This window comes from Myotis nattereri (assembly GCF_964212035.1).
Source record: "Myotis nattereri genome assembly, chromosome: 6".
NCBI lineage: Eukaryota > Metazoa > Chordata > Mammalia > Chiroptera > Vespertilionidae > Myotis > Myotis nattereri.
Window position 1 is genome coordinate 47,905,467 of NC_138081.1, and position 18,875 is coordinate 47,924,341.

General features: G+C 48.9%; 1 protein-coding gene across 6 annotated transcripts in view; it reads left to right on the forward strand.

The window, feature by feature from the left end:
* The window catches only part of ANKRD6 (ankyrin repeat domain 6), a 160,736-nt gene that overhangs the window by 125,527 nt on the left and 16,334 nt on the right, over positions 1 to 18,875 (forward strand). For 3 of the 6 annotated variants that reach the window (XM_081094160.1, XM_081094161.1, XM_081094165.1), the window contains 6 exons: positions 4,050 to 4,148; positions 6,244 to 6,342; positions 10,047 to 10,145; positions 11,482 to 11,580; positions 13,432 to 13,530; positions 14,738 to 14,815. In XM_081094160.1, coding sequence (XP_080950286.1) covers positions 4,050 to 4,148; positions 6,244 to 6,342; positions 10,047 to 10,145; positions 11,482 to 11,580; positions 13,432 to 13,530; positions 14,738 to 14,815 — 573 coding nt within the window. The remainder of the gene's footprint in view (positions 1 to 4,049; positions 4,149 to 6,243; positions 6,343 to 10,046; positions 10,146 to 11,481; positions 11,581 to 13,431; positions 13,531 to 14,737; positions 14,816 to 18,875) is intronic. The other 3 variants (XM_081094163.1, XM_081094164.1, XM_081094162.1) reach the window with 1 other exon arrangement.

Here is an 18,875-nt window from a genome sequence, read left to right on the forward strand (position 1 = left end):
TATGGATCTGAGGAGTTGTAATCTGGATGGTCCCACTCTGACCAGTGGGTACACTGGCACTTGAATCTCTAAGGAGGTGCTAATTTAGCCTCTGCCTGAGGCTATCGAGCAGGAGCTACGGAGAGATCTGCAGATTCCTCTTCTTTGTTTGGGGTTTGGAGGTGCCCAGATGAGGCCCACCTATGAAGCAATGCAACCTGCTGTGGGGCCTTGGGCCTTCTTTTGGATGTTCTGGGTCTCTCTGACCCAGCTGCAGTTTGTTAGGTAATTTTAGATTGCAAAGGGCCAAAAAGCCTCTGCACACAGCTTGGGTGGGGCGGGGTCTCAGGGAATCAACAGGGCGGAGCAAACAGCTATGGCTGATCCTCAGTCCTGCCCTAAGAGGCCCCGGGTCTCAGTGTCCCGGTAATCGCTGCAAGCATCTCTGAGAGAAAGCTGTCTTCGAGTTCCGCCCGATGCCAGACAGTCCAGTTTCTCCCCATATGAGTCTGGGTCCCCAGAGACTCACCCGGAACTGGAGTTCAGAGCCATTGGGAGCTTGTGACTCCCTCCAGATTGAAAAAGACAACCGTGTCCTCAGTTGCCAGCCCTTTCTGCGTTCGCCTCTGTACCTCTGCACTTTACTTCTGCACCTCCTTTGAGTCTCAGTGTGCTTTTCTCTTTCCTTCTAGTTGTAGAATTTCCACTCAGCCAGCCTTCCTGTGGTTCTGAGTGATGTCCATTTTGTCTTTTAGTTGTATTTTTGAAGTGGTTGTGCGAGGCAGCAATTTCAGCTGTTTACCTGTGCCGCCATCTTGGTTTCTCCAGTTTGTGTTCTCACTGCAGCCTCATACTGTTGTTAGATCTCTTTAGTCTTTTTTTTTCTTCTTACATTTTTATTGATTTCAGAGAGGAAGGGAAAGGGAAAGAGAGAGAGAACCATCAGTGATGAGAGAGAATCATTGATAGGCTGCCTTTTCCAAGTCCCCACAATGGGGATCGAGCCCACAACCTGGGCATGTTCCCTGCTTGGGAATGGAAGCATGATCTCCTGGTTCATAGGTCAATGCTCAACCACTGAGCCACGCTGGCCGGGCAAATCTCTCTTTGAGTCTTGCTAATCCATCTAGAAATTGGTTCCCTAAGGGCTGAACTAAAAGTTAGATTTAGCTTCTCGCATTGAGCTAAACTTTCACAAAGGAAAGTTATCTCGAGGGAAGTAAATACAGTAGATTCATGTTAAAAGAAAGTAATAAATGATGGTTACATTCTGGCTCCAAAGCTGCCTCAATTCATGATTTAGTGGCAGCTTGTGAAACACGATAAAACATTTGACCGAAAGCAATGCATAGGGGTAGACCATGCCCTAATCAGCAGAGGCCCTTTGTGAGGCGACTTGTGTGGCCAGAGAGGCTGATGCCACCCGTGTCCAGGGCTTACTGCTCACACTTTATGCACAGCATGGCGGAGTGGTTAAGTTTTGTTCTGTGAAAGGTGGTTCTGGTGGGTCCAAGGAGTATTCGTTAAAGTGCCTGCAATTTGTGGGAATGTTAAAAGGCCTCTAACCATTACCAGTCTGGCTGGCCAAGTCAGTATTTACGCTGAAAGGGTGAGCCTCAACCTCACCTTTCTGACTGAGAACAGAGTGCCAGATCAGGTCAGTATTAACAAATTTCACTCGAGATCCATTTTGTGCAAATCCATCACCATTCTGATAGGAAGTTGGGCAGTCTTAGAAACTCTTATAGAAACTTAAAAAGTTAAGACACCGGCAGTTTTTCATATGATCACTTGTCTGGGCAATAAGTAAATGTCATCTGGAGACACTTCTTACGATGTCTGAAATGGATGTGAAATGGCTTGGCACACTGCAGCTGCTGCCCCACTGGCCATGGTCTTCTTTTGCCTGCATGTCCCAAAGACAGGGTCCTCTTTGAACGAGGGGCCTGGGAAGGTAGGGGAAAACCAACTCTACACTTAATTTATAATGGGAATAATAGCGTAGGGTGCTGAGGGCAGGGATCTGCGGACAGTGGATGAAGTCCTGGTAATGGGGCTCGATGTCCTGACCGACACTGCGGAAATCTCCCCCAAGTTCTACGAATGAACAGTGAGAAAGGATTCTGCCACACAGGCCATTACAGCTCAGACTTTTAATAAATAGCTGTTTTTCCTGGTACTAAAAGTTAAATGTTAAGTACAAAAAGTTGGGAGGTATTAAAAAGTATAAGGCAGAAAATAAAAATCACTTCTCGTGGATTTCTAAGGGGGGATTTTTAATCTAAAGAAAGTGAATTTGAGTTTTAAATAGCATTAAGTGCTTTTTTATTGTGATAAAATGTACATAACATAAAATTTACCATTGTAACCATACAGCTCAGTGGCATTAAGTACATTTACAGTGTTGTGCAACCATCACCATTATCCATCTCTAGAACATTTTTTCCAATTAAGTGCTTTTAAAGTGTATTGTTTTTAATTCCAGGGAGTTTAGTAAGTAGAACCAGAATTTCATTAGGGTTATTTATAGGTAGCAGAGCATTCCTCCTTGAAAAATCTTAAGGTTTTCTGTTTTATAATCATCTCCCTTTCCTCTCTCGGGCTAAGGGCCAAGGATGCCCCAGGGTGATTGCCCCTCTGGTTCGCCACTAGGAAACTTCATTTATGCAAACTCTTATCAACCAAATCACAGAACCCCAGGGAAGGGAGGGGCCTTGAGGATCATCACCCCTCCAGTGAAGGAACATTTTCCACTGATCACTCACCTCCCCTGTGAACCTGGACCCCCAGATTGGACTCCATTCGTCTCAGCTTGACTTGCTGAGTGCTTGTCAGAGATCAGATGTGCTCTTAGGGCACTTCAGAACTCTCCTAACAGTCTTGACTGTCTTGCCTCTAAGACAGTGGTTCTCAACCTTGGCTGCACATTAGAATCACCTGGGAATCTTTTTAAAATCCTGATTTCTGGGCCTCATCCTCTGGAAATTCTGTTTCTTTGTTATGGGGTGAGGTCACAACATTAGTAACAAAGAAACAGAATTTCCGGAGGATGAGGCCCAGAAATCAGGATTTTAAAAAGATTCCCAGGTGATTCTAATGTGCAGCCAAGGTTGAGAACCACTGCCCTAAGAGCATATATTCCTTTTCCCAGCTGCGATTAGAAAGAGTCAAGTTCCCTTTGGCACCCTGATAGAGAAAGAGGAGGTCTGCAATTTCAGGAATCTGATCACAGAGGAAGGGGTCAAATACAGCGTAAATCAGTGAGGGTGTTGTCGGGAAAGATCAGAAGAGGCTTGGTAGACATGTGCAGTGATGGCTTGGCATCCCTGGAATCCGGCGATGACACAGCATAAACCCCGCCATTGCTCGTGGCCAGTACAAGTCAGTCAACAAATACACTCCCACCATCAGATCATGAGTGCTGCCAGCTGGCATGGCAGGATGGCGATTTCTCTGGAAGCAGGGAGCTAGGGGACTCAGTAGGGCAGTGGTTCTCAACCTTCTGGCCCTTTAAATACAGATCCTCATGTTGTGACCCAACCATAAAATTATTTTCGTTGCTACTTCATAACTGTAATGTTGCTACTGTTATGGATCGCAGTGTAAATATCTGATATGCAGGATGGTCTTCGGCGACCCCTGTGAAAGGGTCGTTCGACCGCCAAAGGGGTCGCGACCCACAGGTTGAGAACCGCTGCAGTAGGGAGTAAAGATTCCCGGCATTGCTGCCCTAATTGCATAGCACGCACAGCCGTGCTCTCAGACCCACTCCTCACAGGTGTGACAGCTACCGCCCAGCTGAACACTGCCATGCCCCGGGGCCGCAGGTGAGGGCTGGACCTTCTTTCTGAGCTTAGCTCTGCAGCCAAGGACCGTTCTGCGGTTGGCTTAACGTTCCCACTGAATAAAACTGCTCCGCCTGCCGCGTGTTGTCTACTAACCCGACTGCAAAGCCCACCTTGCCCGTGGTGTAACCGGTTTGCTTTGTGTGGGAGGTGCCCTGTGTCGGAGGGAGTGGGGTGGGCGCTAGGAGAGCTGACCGCTGTTCCTGCCTCCGTGTCATCCTGCAGGGGGACCAGACCGCCTTGCACCGCGCGGCCGTGGTGGGGAACACTGACGTCATCTCGGCGCTCACCCAGGAGGGCTGTGCCCTGGACCGACAAGACAAGGTGAAGGGGGCCCTGGCCGGTGTGGCTCAGTGGATGGAGCGTCGGCCTGCGGACTCAAGGGTCCCGGGTTCGATTCCAGTCAGGGGCATGTACCTGGGTTGCAGGCACACCCCAGTGGGGAGTGTGCAGGAGGCAGCTGATCGATGTTTCTCTCTCACCGATGTTTCTAACTCTCTATCTCTCTCCCTTCCTCTCTGTAAAAAATCAATAAAATATATATATATTAAAAAAAAGACAAGGTGAAGTGGGATGTGCCAGCCTGAGGACCCACACGCAAGATGTTATCATTCCTGAGGCTTATCACTCAGGATTTAATATGATGAAACCAGCCCAAATGTACTTAGAAAGGATATCTGATATCCCAGTAAATGAAAAACATTTTTTATTTATTTTGAAAAAAAAAATTTTTTTATTGATTTTTAGGGAGAGAGGAAGGGAGAGGCGGAGAGAGAGAAACATCGATGTGAGAGTGAAACATCAATTGGCTGCCTCCTACATGCCCCACACCAGCGATCAAGGCAGCAACCTGGGCCTGTGTCCTGACCAGGAATCAGACCAACAACCTTTTGGTGCTTGGGATGATACCCAACCAACTGAGCCACACTGGCCAAGGCTAAATTTATTTTTTAATCTTTCCCCTGTTTTATGGCAGCTGTGGGCAACCACATAAACATAAATGGTTCCCCACACCCTAAAAAAAGTTTAGAAGTACAATGACATGTGGAGGCGTAAATGGGGAAAGGCATGTGCCATGCTTCTCCCACCCCCAACTGTTTTCGTCTTCTCCTCCTCCTCCTCTCTCTCTTTTTTTGATAAGTGAGCTTGTTACTTTTTAAAACAATATTGGAAGAAAAAAATAAGTAAAATAAAAATTTTTAATAAATCCCAATGACATATATTAATACAGTGTTCTTAAATTGTCAAGCAATCTTAAAACATGGAACTTTCCAATGTAGAGCAATTCATCCTGTTTACTTTTTAAACACCTTTTTATTCAAGTGTATATACCGAAAAATGCACAAATACTAAGTGCAGCTCCATGCGTTTCCGCTACCTGAGCACACCTGCGTGCCCCTCAGGTCACGGAGCGGATCGTCCCAGCAGCCCCTGCCCCCGTCCAGTCGCTTTCCCTTTGCCTCCTGCTTCGTGCAGTCAGTCCCACTGGCCAGGCCACACATCACCACTTCCCTTTCCACAGGCCCCACTCCCTGGCCTTCCCCTTGTGAGTGTCGGCGGCTTTCCGCCTTGTCTGTTGGTGTGGCTGAAAGGCTAAACCAGACCCTGGACATGACTGGGGAGTGCACCTGCACCGCCCCCAGCTGACTGCCCTGAGCCCTGACCTAGAACAGCGCAGAGGGTGTTTGTGCTGCTCCTCTCCATGATGCCCCCTCCCCCAACCCCACCCTCCACGCCCCACCCCACTCAGTTCATTGCACTAAATACACACACACACATATATATTTATTTATTTGTAAGTTAAGCAAATGCAAGCTATCTTTAATTGGTTGGTTTTTATTTAAAAGCCACATAGGACACTTATTTATCTTTTTCACAAATCACTGTTTTCACAGTGCCTGCTCAGTTCTTTGGGGCCCTGAGGCTTCTGGATTAAGTTGGGTAAAATTAGAATTTGGGGAAGAAAAAGGAAGGAGCAATCTACCTATCTGGTTCTTGGGACCTGGAATTTGTGAAGCTGGACTCTATTTGCCTGATCTTTGCAGGATTCTCTCTGGGGCCAGGAGCAGGGCAGAGCCCAAGGGGTGATGGAGGTGGGAAGGAATGGACATTAGTCCTGGTGTTGCGTTCTGTTCCATGCGACTGCCTTTCTCAACAGGGGTTCCCGAAGACACTTAAGCCCCAATGCCTAAGGCATCCATTGTACATCACAAGTCTAGAATGCATCTAGAATGGTCCTTGTTATGTGCCGTTTCTGGGAGAATGGAGGAACTAGCCACTCGCCTCATTTTCTGGGCTCTGTGATTCCAATGGGAAACCCAGTGGGAAGGCCTGTGGGTGCCCTGAAAACTCAGTCTGATGTATGGACTTTACCGAGCGAGTGAGGCCGGGTGACGTGCTCTCTCTGTGTGTTCCTCAGGACGGGAACACGGCCCTGCACGAAGCATCCTGGCACGGGTTCAGCCAGTCAGTCAAGCTGCTCGTTAAAGCAGGAGCCAACGTGCTCGCCAAGAACAAGGTGAGGCCCGGCAGGTGCTAGAACGCATTCACAGGTGAGGATGGCTGCGGGCTCCTCCTCCCAGAGCAGAGAGCGCCCAGGGGAGCAGGAGCCGGCAGGGGAGTGGAAGCCCGAAACCCGTGGAGAGCAGCGTCTGCCTGGTGAGCAAGAGAACCCCTGGGGCCTTTGGCTTCCTTGGACCTCCCCTGGCTCTCACTGCTTAGCCATTGGGTTATCCGCCTGCGGTTGTCCTCATGGAGGCAGGAGAGGACAGCAGCATTCTCCATCCTCTTTTCCTCTGTCTCCCCCTCCAGTCACTCACCACGTCTCACCCTTTTCACTCCACCCCTCCTCCCGTGCTCATGAATGATGTGTCCCTGGAATTCAGAGGCCTCCCAGCAGCCTTATCAGCTGGCCTAGCCCCTCTGCCTGCTGCCCGGAAACCTTGCGGGAAGGCTCCTCCGCCCAACGCTGTCTCGGGCCTCCCCAGAGTGGCCTCCGCTCACGTCTGGAGCCTCTTCCCCGTGCCTTCCCCGCATGTGCCTCCTGTGCTCAGCTTGGCTCACTGTCCCCTCTGGCGGCCCACTCCCACTGGGGTAGCCTGCTCCTCGTTTCTGCCTGTAGACCCCCACCCCTTCCCCAGGACAGGTCCCCACCCCCCGAAGGAAGATCCATGGAGCTGTTTCCTGCAGTGCTCCCGAGGCACTGCACACAGCTCTGTGCTGTCATTACTGGTTAAATGTTTTTCATGGCTCCCTCTTGGGTCAAAAGCTTGGGGGAAAGCAGCAAGCCATGTACCGTCATGTCTCCAGTAATGCCCGGCTCGCTGCCAGGCAGGCAAGTGGCTGCTCCCTTTCCCCGAGCTGGTACAGGGTCTGAAATGTGAGTGAGTGAGTTCATACCAACTCTGAGAAGTAGGTGGTTTCCAGCTGATGGATAAGGAAGCATAAGGGGGAGCCAGTGCGTCCTGGACTGAAACATACGATTCGTTTGTGAGTCACTCAGGGCCGTAGCCTAGCCCGGGTCTGTCTGCTCTGCCCCACTGCCTCCTGTCCTAACGTGGAAACCACAAGGCCTCACTCCAGGTCAGACAGCAGAGACCGTTGGAAGCACAGGTGAGGGGCCATTCCGAAAGAGGGACTTGTACGTTCTGTGCCAGCCACAGCCTCTGGGGAAACCTCTAGAAAGGCTCTTCTCCCCACCCCCAGCCTCCCGCTTTATTGAGGTATAACTGACAAGTAAACGTTAACATATTGAAAGTGCATACATGTGAACGGATTCCTCCCATTAGGTTTATTAACACATCCATCACTGTACATATTTACATTTATTTATTTAGTGAGAACACTCGGACTCTACTCTTAGTAAATTTCAGTTATACAATACAGTGTTATCAATTATAGTCACCATGCTCTACGTTACATCCTCAGACCTCGTTTATCTTATAACTAAAAGTGTGTACCCTTTTACCAAGGTCGCCCCATTCCCCCTGTTCCTGGCCACCACTCTTCTACTCTTTGTTCCTCTGAGTTTGACTTTTTCTTTTTTAAATTCCACAAATAGGGATACCATGCAGTATTTGTCTTTTTCTGCCTGGCTTATTTCACTTAGCATAAGGTCCTCTGGTTCATCCACATTGTCAAAAACGACAGGATTTTTCTTTTTAAAGACGGAATCATATTCCATCGCATAAGAAGTGTGCTTCTTCCTCAGCGAGCTTCGCAGCCCTGACTGGGGGATCTGTCTTATTCCTTAGAGTGGGAAAATGTCTGACAGTATGTCTCCTGGGTCACATTTTTAAATAGTAGGTTTTGAGGTATAATTCATGTACAGTAAAGTTCATCTTTCTTAGGTGTGCTGTCCTATGAATTTAGATAAATGTGTACAGTTGTGTAACCACCACCACAACCAAGGTAGAGAATCGCCCCCAAAAGTTCCTTTGTTCCCTTTAGTGACAATCCCCCACTCACCCACCCCCTCCCAGCTCCTGGCTACCACCAATTTGTTTGCCTTTCGCAGAAGGTGATCTAAATGGAATCACGATACGCAGCCTTTGTGTCTGGCATTTCTCACTTAGCGTACTGTTTTTAAGACTCTAACGTGTGCTTGCATGGGTGATTAGTTCATTCGTTTTGATTGCTGAGCAATATTCCATTGCATGAATGTACCATATTTTGTTTATGCTTAACGTTGGTTTTTCATTTTCTTGATCCAAATGCTTTTCAGCATAATTGATATTTTCTCACTGGCAAAATACAGTGGGGCCTTGACTTAAAAGGGGGAAAAGAAAAAACAACCACAAAAAATAAAAAAGTGAATCTACCCTGATGGCTGGGCCTGGGTGACCAGCTGTCCCGTTTGCCCTGCTGAGAGGTTTCCCAGAATGCTTGGCTTTCGGTGCTAAAACCTGAGCGCCAGGCTCCACCCCCAGGCAGAGGGAATCAGAGTCCCTAGACCTGCAGCTGTGCAGCATTAGTGCCGGCTGCCAGGGGATTCGTATGGGAGGCAAAGGGTTGATGGCCATTATGCTCACTAAACCCTCAGGCTGTCAACGCCTCTGGTTTCCTGGAGGCAACAGTGAGGAAGAAAGCCTGCCTGGGCGGTTAGAGGTGAGGTTAGGAGAGGGAAGGTAAGTGAACTGGCAGCAGACAGTTTTCCTCTGTTCTTTTTTTTGTTTTTAATAACTCACTTCTCTTTCCAAAAGGTAAGGAAATAGCATCCCTGAGTGTGGGCAGACAGTGCACTGTGGTCCAGAAGGAGTGAACTAGGTGAGGGAAGAGCCATCCACAGGCAGGGTAGAAGCTTAGAGGCCACACAGCTGCAGCCCGACCCGGCTTATAAGCTCGGCAGGACAGACACTATGTCTTTAACCCCCTGGGCGTTCCAGGGCTCGCTCAGACCACCCCCAGAGCTCTCCCCTCGCTGCCTGCTTATTTGGTTACTTTTCTAGGGGTAGCAGCAGCCTTACAGGCCCTACTCCCATAGCCTCACAGAGTTCTGTTTGTGACTTCTTTCTGCCAGGTCGCTGGGGCATCATTCTGACCTGGGCTGTCATTTCGATGAGGCATGTTGAAGGTAGAGGGGCCCTATCCGTATGCTAGGTGACAGGCGCAGTTGTGTTGCCTGTTATGTGGCGATCTTTTCCATAGTTCAAATTTTGTTTCAAGGAAAATACGAGAATGGACGATTTGAAAAGGGCTACAGTATAATCTTAGGTACTGTTAGCCTGCACGTAGGAAGTGGCCTGTTTTGCCCTCTCTGCCTTCATTGGCAGTGTTGTAGCCACAGCTTTTATCCGTGTTGCAGTCTTCTCTCAAAGGAACGTACCACAGGCATGCGCACAGCATTTTACCGTTAAGGAAATCCCCTCCTGGGCCCCGAGTCCATCCTCACAGCCTCAGCATAACGGGTCACGCTGCATTTTACAGGTAAGGCATTCAAGGCTGAGGCTATTAAGAGCCTTGACCAGTGTCTGTCAACCTGTAAGAGGCAGAGCCAGGCCTTGGGACCACGGTTTTATGACAGATGTGACTCTCTCTCTCTTCCTGTTTGGGTTCCTAATTAAACGTTCTTGCCACTGAAACCCCTTCTGGGTCTGCCCGTTAGGAAGCAGCGAATGTGAGCTTTGACTTTTCTCCTGTGTCGCCCCTCTGTAAGGTCTGCTCCGTGCGGGGCTGCGGAGCAGAGTTGCTAACGTGTCCTCCCTTCTCTTGCCTCTCTCCAAGGCGGGGAACACGGCCCTGCACCTGGCCTGCCAGAACAGCCACTCCCAGAGCACGCGCGTCCTCCTGCTGGGCGGGTCCCGCGCCGACCTCAAAAATAACGTGGGTGAACAACACCGGCTTCTGTCCTGCTCGCTGTGTCCGTCACCTTAGAAAATAACCCTGAAAGCATTCTTGAGTGTTAACATCGAGAAAATAAAGATGAAAAGTGTCCGGGGGCTCTCTATAAGGCATTCATTGTTTGGGTGATTTCCTAAAGGGCCATTTAGGAGCATGAGAGGAGGAATCCGGAGACTTGGAAACACCGCCTTTTCCCCAGCCTTTTCCCCTCACTCCTCGACCTCGAATGTTATATCATGAATGTTTATCATTTCCTATAGTGTGCGCTGGTGAACGAATCTAGGAAACCGCAAAGTGTCTTAAGAAGGTCCCTGACCACAGTGTTTACTGTTAGCAAACACTGAATGATGTGTGCAGGGGCGGTCTCCAAACCAGTGAGAGGCGTCCTGGGAATGAGCTGGTGGTCAGTAGCCTGAGAGGTCACCTGGTGTCCCTCTCTCCGCAAAGAGCTGCCTTTCCTTTCTGAGTCCCAGGCCCCAGCCACTCGACGAGGGAACCTGACTGCGGCATCTCTTTAAGAAATGGCCTTAGTTGGGGGCAGACACATCGAAGGTGCTTCTCAGAATGCCCCGCACCTCGGCTGTGAGCTTCGCTCCTTCTTAATCTGGGGAGAAAGCTATGCTGCATGGTCGCCATCGCTAGACAGCACTGGAATAGAATGTGAGGAGAATGCCGCAGACTGTCACGACTTTGTCTCCAGTTTTGTTGTCTTTGGGGGCAGCTTGGCCTGTGACCACTAAGGAAAACCCTGACCCTGAGTCTTTCTGACTCCCTCTTTATGCCGTGCCAGCTCCCCAGATTGCACTGCTCCACGCGGGATATTGGGGTCCGACTAAAATGGGATGGCGCTTGAATTTTTTAGAACACATGTGATCTTAAAATCCAGCCACTTGCCCTGCTGCCCTATCCGTAGAGCCATGACAGATCTATGAAGGGGAAGGCTCGCTCCCAAAGCCGTGCTCGTGGTCTTCATTCCGTGTACTCCTGAGTCTGGGTTCTAGGAGACGGTGGGGTCAGTGGGTTCTTATCAGGTGCTGGGTAAGCAGAAGCTGTCTTGGCTAGTGAGGAGGTCTCATGGGGAGCATGCACCCAGCGTCTGAAACCTGAAAGCAGAGACGTGCGTGCAGGAAGATCAGCAGGGCTGCAGACAGTCCTGGAGTGGAGCCTCCGTGGGTGAAAGAGATGCTTATCACTCAGGCCGACGCCCTCTAAAGAATATGCGCTAGTCTGCCAGCTTTTAAATGCTCCTCCTTTTTACTTTCTCTGTCTTGTTTTGTAACCACCCAGACTGTGCTCAGAGTGTGGTTTCTGTCCGCAGGCAGGCGACACCTGTTTGCACGTTGCCGCGCGCTATAATCACTTGTCCATCATTAAGCTCCTCCTCAGTGCTTTCTGTTCTGTCCGTGAGAAGAACCAGGTCAGTGCATGTGCCCTGCCCGTGGCTGCCCGGCCCCCTGCCCACACGGCTAACTGACAGGTGTATCAGCCCAGACGGGAGCAGGAGCTGCTGGGAGCCTCTCTCTGCCGGGCGCTCGGCCAGGGCTGGCCTTCCAGCGGCCCTGGTGTATCTGGCCTCCTTATCATCCCAGTGCATACCACCACATTAGCATATTGAACATCCCTTGGAGATCCCGGGGTGGGGTTTTGTTTTTAATGTGATTCTACAAAGGAAACCGGCAAGAATGTGGCTCAGTCAGGGAAAGGCATCTCGCAACTCGAGTTCTGCTCCTTGCGCTGCCACTTTGCCAAGCTGATAGAGCTGCTGGTTTCTGTGAATCTGGGCACATGACCTATCTCTGTGCCATACAGGGGGGTTTTGAAATAAAGCTGTGATTATCACAGTGTTCCTGGAAATGTGCTTGACTTTCAGTAGTTATTTAGATTGTTTTTAAACAATTGATATTTATTGATACCTGAGCGATGCCTTGTTTGGCTTTTCTGAGTTTGGGTACATAGATCTGAAATTTAAAACATAGATCGTTATTCAGCTTGAATATACCCAGCTGTGGTGGTTTCTAACCCTGGCTGCACATAAGAATCAACAGGAATTAAAAACACCAATGCTGAATTCCACCCCAGCTTAAATGTCCAGAATATCCAGGTAATGGGATTTTTAAAGAGCTCCTGGCCTGGGTGTGCAGATAGGACTGAGACCACTGACCTGGCTCAATAGCCAAGTCATCATTCTACAGCCTCCCGGGGGATTCTGGTTCATCAGATTACACAGCCCCCACTAACCGGTGCTTCTCAGCCATAGTGCGTGTTTCAGTCACCTGGGAGCTTTGAAAAATCACCAGGCCCAACACCCCCTCCCCCCGCGCGCCCCAGACCTTCCACCAGAATGTCTGGTCTGGGGCGGGACCCAGGCATCAGTAGTTTTTAAAGCTCCCCGCCTGATTCCAGTGAGCAGCCGAGATTGGAAACCACGACTACACAGCCCCCCCCCCCCCACACACACACAGCTAAGTGACTCAGCAATGAAATGACTCCCCCAGCACACACTGGGGAAGGAGGCCATGGGTGACTGAATGTTCATGCTGTCAGGAAAAACGCATCAGAGTGCTCCACCTGATCACCTGATGGCGGAGAACGAATTACTCTACTTCTCCCACATTTGACTGGCTTAGTTATATTATTCTGTCTGAAGTTAAAAAAAACCAGCATCTGCATTTAGAATTGACTCACCACGCTGCATTTGTCCAAATCCTCCTTTCATAGTTGATTGTCTGAAAACATTTTTTTCTTTTATAAAGAAAATATGAACTTACAGGCTATTTGGTGAGAAATTGGAAACAGCTGGTGTTCCGTGCACACTGGTTCTCAGCAAAGAGCACCGTGAGCCTGCAAGTGATTCCCAGCCGCCCCGCACATCCTAGCACTCGGAAACCAAGGGTTCTCTGCTCTCTCCCCTGCCGGGGCAGTGGGACATGGCCCAGGCTCCAGGATGGCCCCCCTGCCGGCCCCTGGCTACCTGCCATCCTGCCTTAGTGCAGGATCCAGGTCTGACCATTCTCAACAACCCAGCCCAGCATTACTTCACCTGTGATTTCTGGCATCTCCAGTCAAAAAGGAGTGTGATCATTGTGCATAGCTCATTTACGTCAACGAATTTTAGAGAGATCCACGTAACACTTGAGCGAAGGCCGCCCTCTCAGTCAAATTGTAGATTGACTTTGAAAAGCCACCAGCAGGGCATGGGATGAAAAGCTGGAGGGCTGTGGGCCATGACCAGATGGGGTTTAGCAAACTTTCTTCTGATTCATTTCAGGCCGGAGACACAGCGCTTCATGTTGCTGCTTCCCTAAATCATAAGAAGGTGGTTAAAATCTTACTGGAAGCGGGAGCAGATGTAACCATTGTTAATAATGTAAGTCAAGTTGCAGCCATGGTTTCTAAAGCCCTTTCCACCCCTTTGCAGAATGGGCATGTTGTTGCTGCCTCACCTCCTACAGACTCCGAGGGCACACAGCCTCGCCAGCTTGACTCTGGAAGAATGTAGGGTTCCAAAAGCCATAACCCCTGGGGCCCTCGGGTGGACTTGGGAGCCTCTTGAGTTTAGCTGCCCCACGAGTTGACAAGCCCTGAGGACTCATCTTTAGATTCCTGGCTGACGTGAGCACACCCTGGCGTGAAAAGGTCAGGGATGTCTAAGTAAAGGGATGTTAACTGTTTACAGGTGTGGTCCTCAAGAAAATGGCCATATGGTCATCAGATTAATCATCCTCACAACTTCTAACTCCTTTTTCTCCAAAATTGCCTTATCTCACTCCTTTCTCAGTATCTCCCTCCCTCTGCCCTTCCTCTACCACCCTCCTCTCCTCTCTCCCAGATCCTGTAGCAGCCACCAGCTCAGGTGCCTGTTTTTCCAGGCTGCTCTGTGGTCTGTGCCCTCCTGAATCAGACTCGAGGGGCCAGAACAGTTGTGTGAGTGTCTGGAAGTCAAGGGGGTTGAAGCCGGTGAAGGCTCCTGTGGGTAGTTTCCCCTCCCTCCTCACAGTTCTGGTACCTTATGGGTGGTACCTTATGGTTCCTCTCCCCTGATGCCGTGAACACCTTCCCCAGGCTTGGAATCCCACCGTTATCAACTCTCGGTGTTTGGCTTACCCGCCCTAGAGCCTCCATTATGGCCAGAGCTTCCTCATTTGTTTTCGAAATCCAGTTCCTGAGACTCTGGCTGGGCCCTCACCTGCCCGTCCAGGTGTCTTCTTTCCTGTTCTCCAGGGACATGTCATTGCTTGGCTGGACTTTATGATCCTTTGAGTTTCCTCAACTGAAATCTTCCACCTTGGCCCTGTCTGCTTTTCACCTTCCAGAAAGCATTCCAAGGCAGGCAGTGCCCCTGACCCTTGCCTCCTGGAGCACTCACTGCCCATTGGGTCAGCACTTACCCTCTCTTGCTGCGGCCTCAGGTGGAACTTGGTTCCCGTGTTGGGAGGAGGCTCAAGAGCAGGGCCACGTCATATGTGTGTTTCGGTGCTGGTGTGACTGAGTGCAGGGTTGCTGTCGCAGGTGGGCTACATGCGTGCGGGGTTGGTGGCCAGTGCTCACTTGTCCTCCCCTGTGCCCTTCCTCAGGCAGGCCAGACCCCGCTGGAGACCGCCCGCTACCACAATAATCCGGAAGTTGCTCTTCTCCTCACTAAAGCTCCCCAGGTAGGACTTCCTGCATTTTCTGCTGGATGGATTATGTGGGGCAAAAAAGTCACTGGGAGTCTCTGGTTGCAATGTACTGAATGAAGCCAATTCAAACGGACTTAAACAGGGGCTCACTAACCAGGCCGTGGGAAACGTGAGGACCCAGGTGGGCCTCCAGAGTAACCGGCACCAGGACTTCAGGCCCAGCAGGCTGTTCGTCATGGATGGGCATGACTTTGTCTCCACCGGCTTCCTGGATTATAACTCCCTGGGCACTCAGCCAGGAAAAAGTTCCAGTTTAAAACATCGCCGGAGAGCTTGGGGCAAGTAGCCTGAGCAAGTGTGGCAGGGGCTTTAGGAACATGGCCACATCCATGGGACCATGTGGTCCAGGGGCGTTTTCTAGAGAGAAGCGGGAGGAGGGGGCCATTCTGAGCAGACAAGCAGCAAATGTCTACTTAGAGCAGCGGTTCTCAATCTGTGGGTCGCGACCCCTTTGGCGGTCGAACGACCCTTTCACAGGGGTAGCCTAAGACCATCCTGCATATCAGATATTTACATTACGATTCATAACAGTAGCAACATTACAGTTATGAAGTAGCAACGAAATAATTGTATGGTTGAGTCACAACATGAAGAACTGTGTTTAAAGGGCCAGAAGGTTGAGAACCACTGACTTAGAGGCAGTTAAGTATGGTATCATTTTCTTTTTATCAAAGAGTGGTATTTTGGTAATCAGTCAATTAAAAAAAAAAGATGACATATCATTTGAGTTGAGGTTGAAATTATTTAAGTAATGAAATTTTATAGTGATAATTTATAAGCGAGCCATAATTTCAGCACCCCGAAATAACTTTTGTTTCTTCATATTACCTTCCCCTGACACATAATTTTTACATAATTGTGCCTACAATGTATGCGCCTTCTGTAGTGTGCCCTTCATTCTAACTGTAACAGGAAAATGCTCTGCAGTCAGCACACTTAATCATCTTAATGGAGGCACAGGATTATTTTTTATTGCTGTCTCTGTTTTGTTAAACCATTTCCTTAACATAGGACATGTAGGCTGTTTCCCAGGTGGAGCTATTCTGTGTTACAGTATAGTAAACACTGATTTCCTTCCCACCGCATTCTGACTGCTGCTGCAAGAAGGTGCGTGTCAGGGAGCCGAGGAGGGCCTGGACACCAGCCGGCTGCTCGTGGCTCAGTCCCGGCCAGCCCAGGGTTCTGCACGGCCCTGTTGCGTTTAACTTTTAAAAACATGCCTGGTAGAAGCAGCTTCTGGAATTGGCTAATGCTTTTGTCTTTTGCAAAGTGGATCACCCTCTTGTGGGTGGAGTTGGTCCTTCGCAGTGGGCCCTGGAGGTGCACAGAGCCCCAGGCAGGTGCAAGTCAGTGCTCCTCGCGAAAAGGCTGCGCTTCTCTCTAATTATTTACGAAGAACTCGTCAGTGGAGTCAGTTCGTGAACCCTGGACTCACTCCACTGACTAAAAAGCACAAGGAGCTACGTGCTTTTCATCACAATGACCGGAATTCATCACAATTATCTGGCATTTCCATGTTTGGCAATTTGATGGACAGCCAGCGTGTGGCTCAGCCCCCTGAAGTTCATCAAGTTTTGGGGGTGGCTGATCCCAGGCGCACAGAGACTGATGGGCCTGTGACCAGCTGTTCTTCCAGAGCCCAAGGACCTTCACCCGCAGACAGTTTTCCTGTGCAGTTCTCCGTTAGTGTTTCCAGTTAAAAACGACTCACGCGCCCAGCCGGCGTGGCTCAGTGGTTGAGCGTTGTCCTGTGAACCAGGAGGTCATGGTTTGATTCCTGGTCAGGGCACATGCCCCGGTTGTAGGCTCGATCCCCAGTGTGAGGCATGCAGGAATATATTTACAAAACAAAACAAAAAAATGGCTTCAGCAAGTTTTTCCACGCCCACATTGAATAGCATATAGGAAGACATCTTTTGAAAGTTTATTTTATATAATTGTACATGCTAAACCCTATTCTCAACACAAAGAAGGAACTTTGGAATATGCATAAAATTATATGCCTGCTGTTCTGTTGTTACAGAAATAGCCTTCCTGTTTGTTTTGTCTGAAATAAGAAATCCCTGTGTCTTGGTGCCTTAGTCGGCCATGGATTTTGATGGTTCACAGCAGAATCAAGGATGTTTCTTGCCAAGCCTTTAGATCAATATTCCCTTGCCAGGGCCAGCCTGACAGGGTTGAGCCGGGCTGAGGCAGGGAGGTGGGAATTGAGAAAAGAAAGAAAGACAGGAAAGCGGGGTCGGGAGGACCCCAGTTCTCTTGATGAACTGAAGCGAGTTTATTAGCCGCACAATCCTATTTATACACAACACACTGAATCGGAGGTCTGTCAAGAGGAATGTATTCTTTGTTCCTCTTAATCTCTAAGGGAGAGATACAGCAGAAGGACAAGTTCTCAGTACAGCATATCTCAGTAAATAATTACAGACTTCTGGGCAAGCTATGAAAGGCTGTTCTCATTCTACAAATGTTACTCCCATTCTACTGATAATCGCCATCCACACAAGTCTGGGAAAACTGTGTGGGTAAGGGTCCCAGCCTTGCTAGCCCCTGCAGGTGCAAGGACCTTTCCAGCTTACATCAGGCCCCCAACAGATCCCCCTTCTTTGTTTTTTAGGCGAAGTTTATGTAGTTCTATTTGTAGGGATCGGATGCTGGATCCGATGGTTCGGAAGCAGACTGGAAGTAAACAGAGAATAATGAGAGCAAGGATAACAACAGTTAATAGAGACCAAATAAAAGACTGTAATCCATGAAAGGACATAAGGCTTTGAATTTCATTAAAAATATTCTGTGCTACTTCGCTAGGAGGCAATAGAGCAGAACCTGCATCATTAATAGCTTGAATCTCTCCATGTAATCTACTGATATCTAAAGTAAAGTTAGTCTGATCCCAAACTCCTAACAGGTGGTTGCGAACTCGATCCCAATGCCACATAGTACCATTATATATCTTGGGGGTGACACAAATCCAATCAAACTCAGCATGACACCGAAGGGTAGAACGTACTTTCAAGCTGTGCATTTGATTTCCTATAAGGAGCACAGCTTCTTCTAGTGCATTGAGCCTTTGTTCTATTTTCTTATCTATGAGCTCTTGAGCTCCTAAGGCATCCGAAACGTTCTTCGCCAAGCCATCTACAAAATGAGCTGTGTGTATTTCTTGGGTTAAAGCTATGGCCGCAGTAGTGGCAGTAGCAATGAGGGAGACTAGAGCCACGAGGCCAGTAATAAGCATTCCGATGAACCTCTTAGGGCGGCTTAGCAATTCATTCAGTTCCCTTAATACTTGGGAACCTGTATCCCTGTACCAAGGTCCAGTAATATTAACTGGGAGCATGACAAAGGAAGGCTGATGTAATACAACCACTTCATAATCAAAGTTGTATCTAGACACACAGTTAGACAAGTTGCAATGAGTACAAGAAATTGTATACAAGTTGTCCTTAAGTATAATATCTACAATTCCAATAAGAAGAAGGTAAGGAGGAGGTACACAAGCAGTAAGACCTGTGATCACTGTAAGGTTATCATGATGCAAAGAAATGCTACCTAAAGCGGCCATAAGCTTAAATATTTCTAACTGTATTCCTCCCTGCTTGGTGGTATCTCTTCTACCCAGCCTCCAGGGGTCTCTCTAGCCTTAAAACTACTTCTGCTTGATAGCGGGTTGGGATAGGACCAATCAAGTAACTGAAAGGAATTGTTAATGGGAGTATGTACCACAGCCAACTCATGACGGCAACGCCGCCAAGGTGGATACTTCAGAAATAGCCTGTATTCATTATACACACATGGAGGCAATTTGGGCGGGACACCCTGAGAGACAGTATGGGTGATGTCAGGCAAGCCATATATAGTAAGGAACCATTCTCGTCGGATCCACCCCTCATACTCTTCAGGATCTCCACCTCTGCTAATGCCATGGGTATACCTTGGTGAAGGTTCTACAGTAAGACAGTTATTCCAATATTTAATGGCTGTAAAACATATGGGGACCCTGGTTGACCTTCCTTCATATCTATAATTTCCT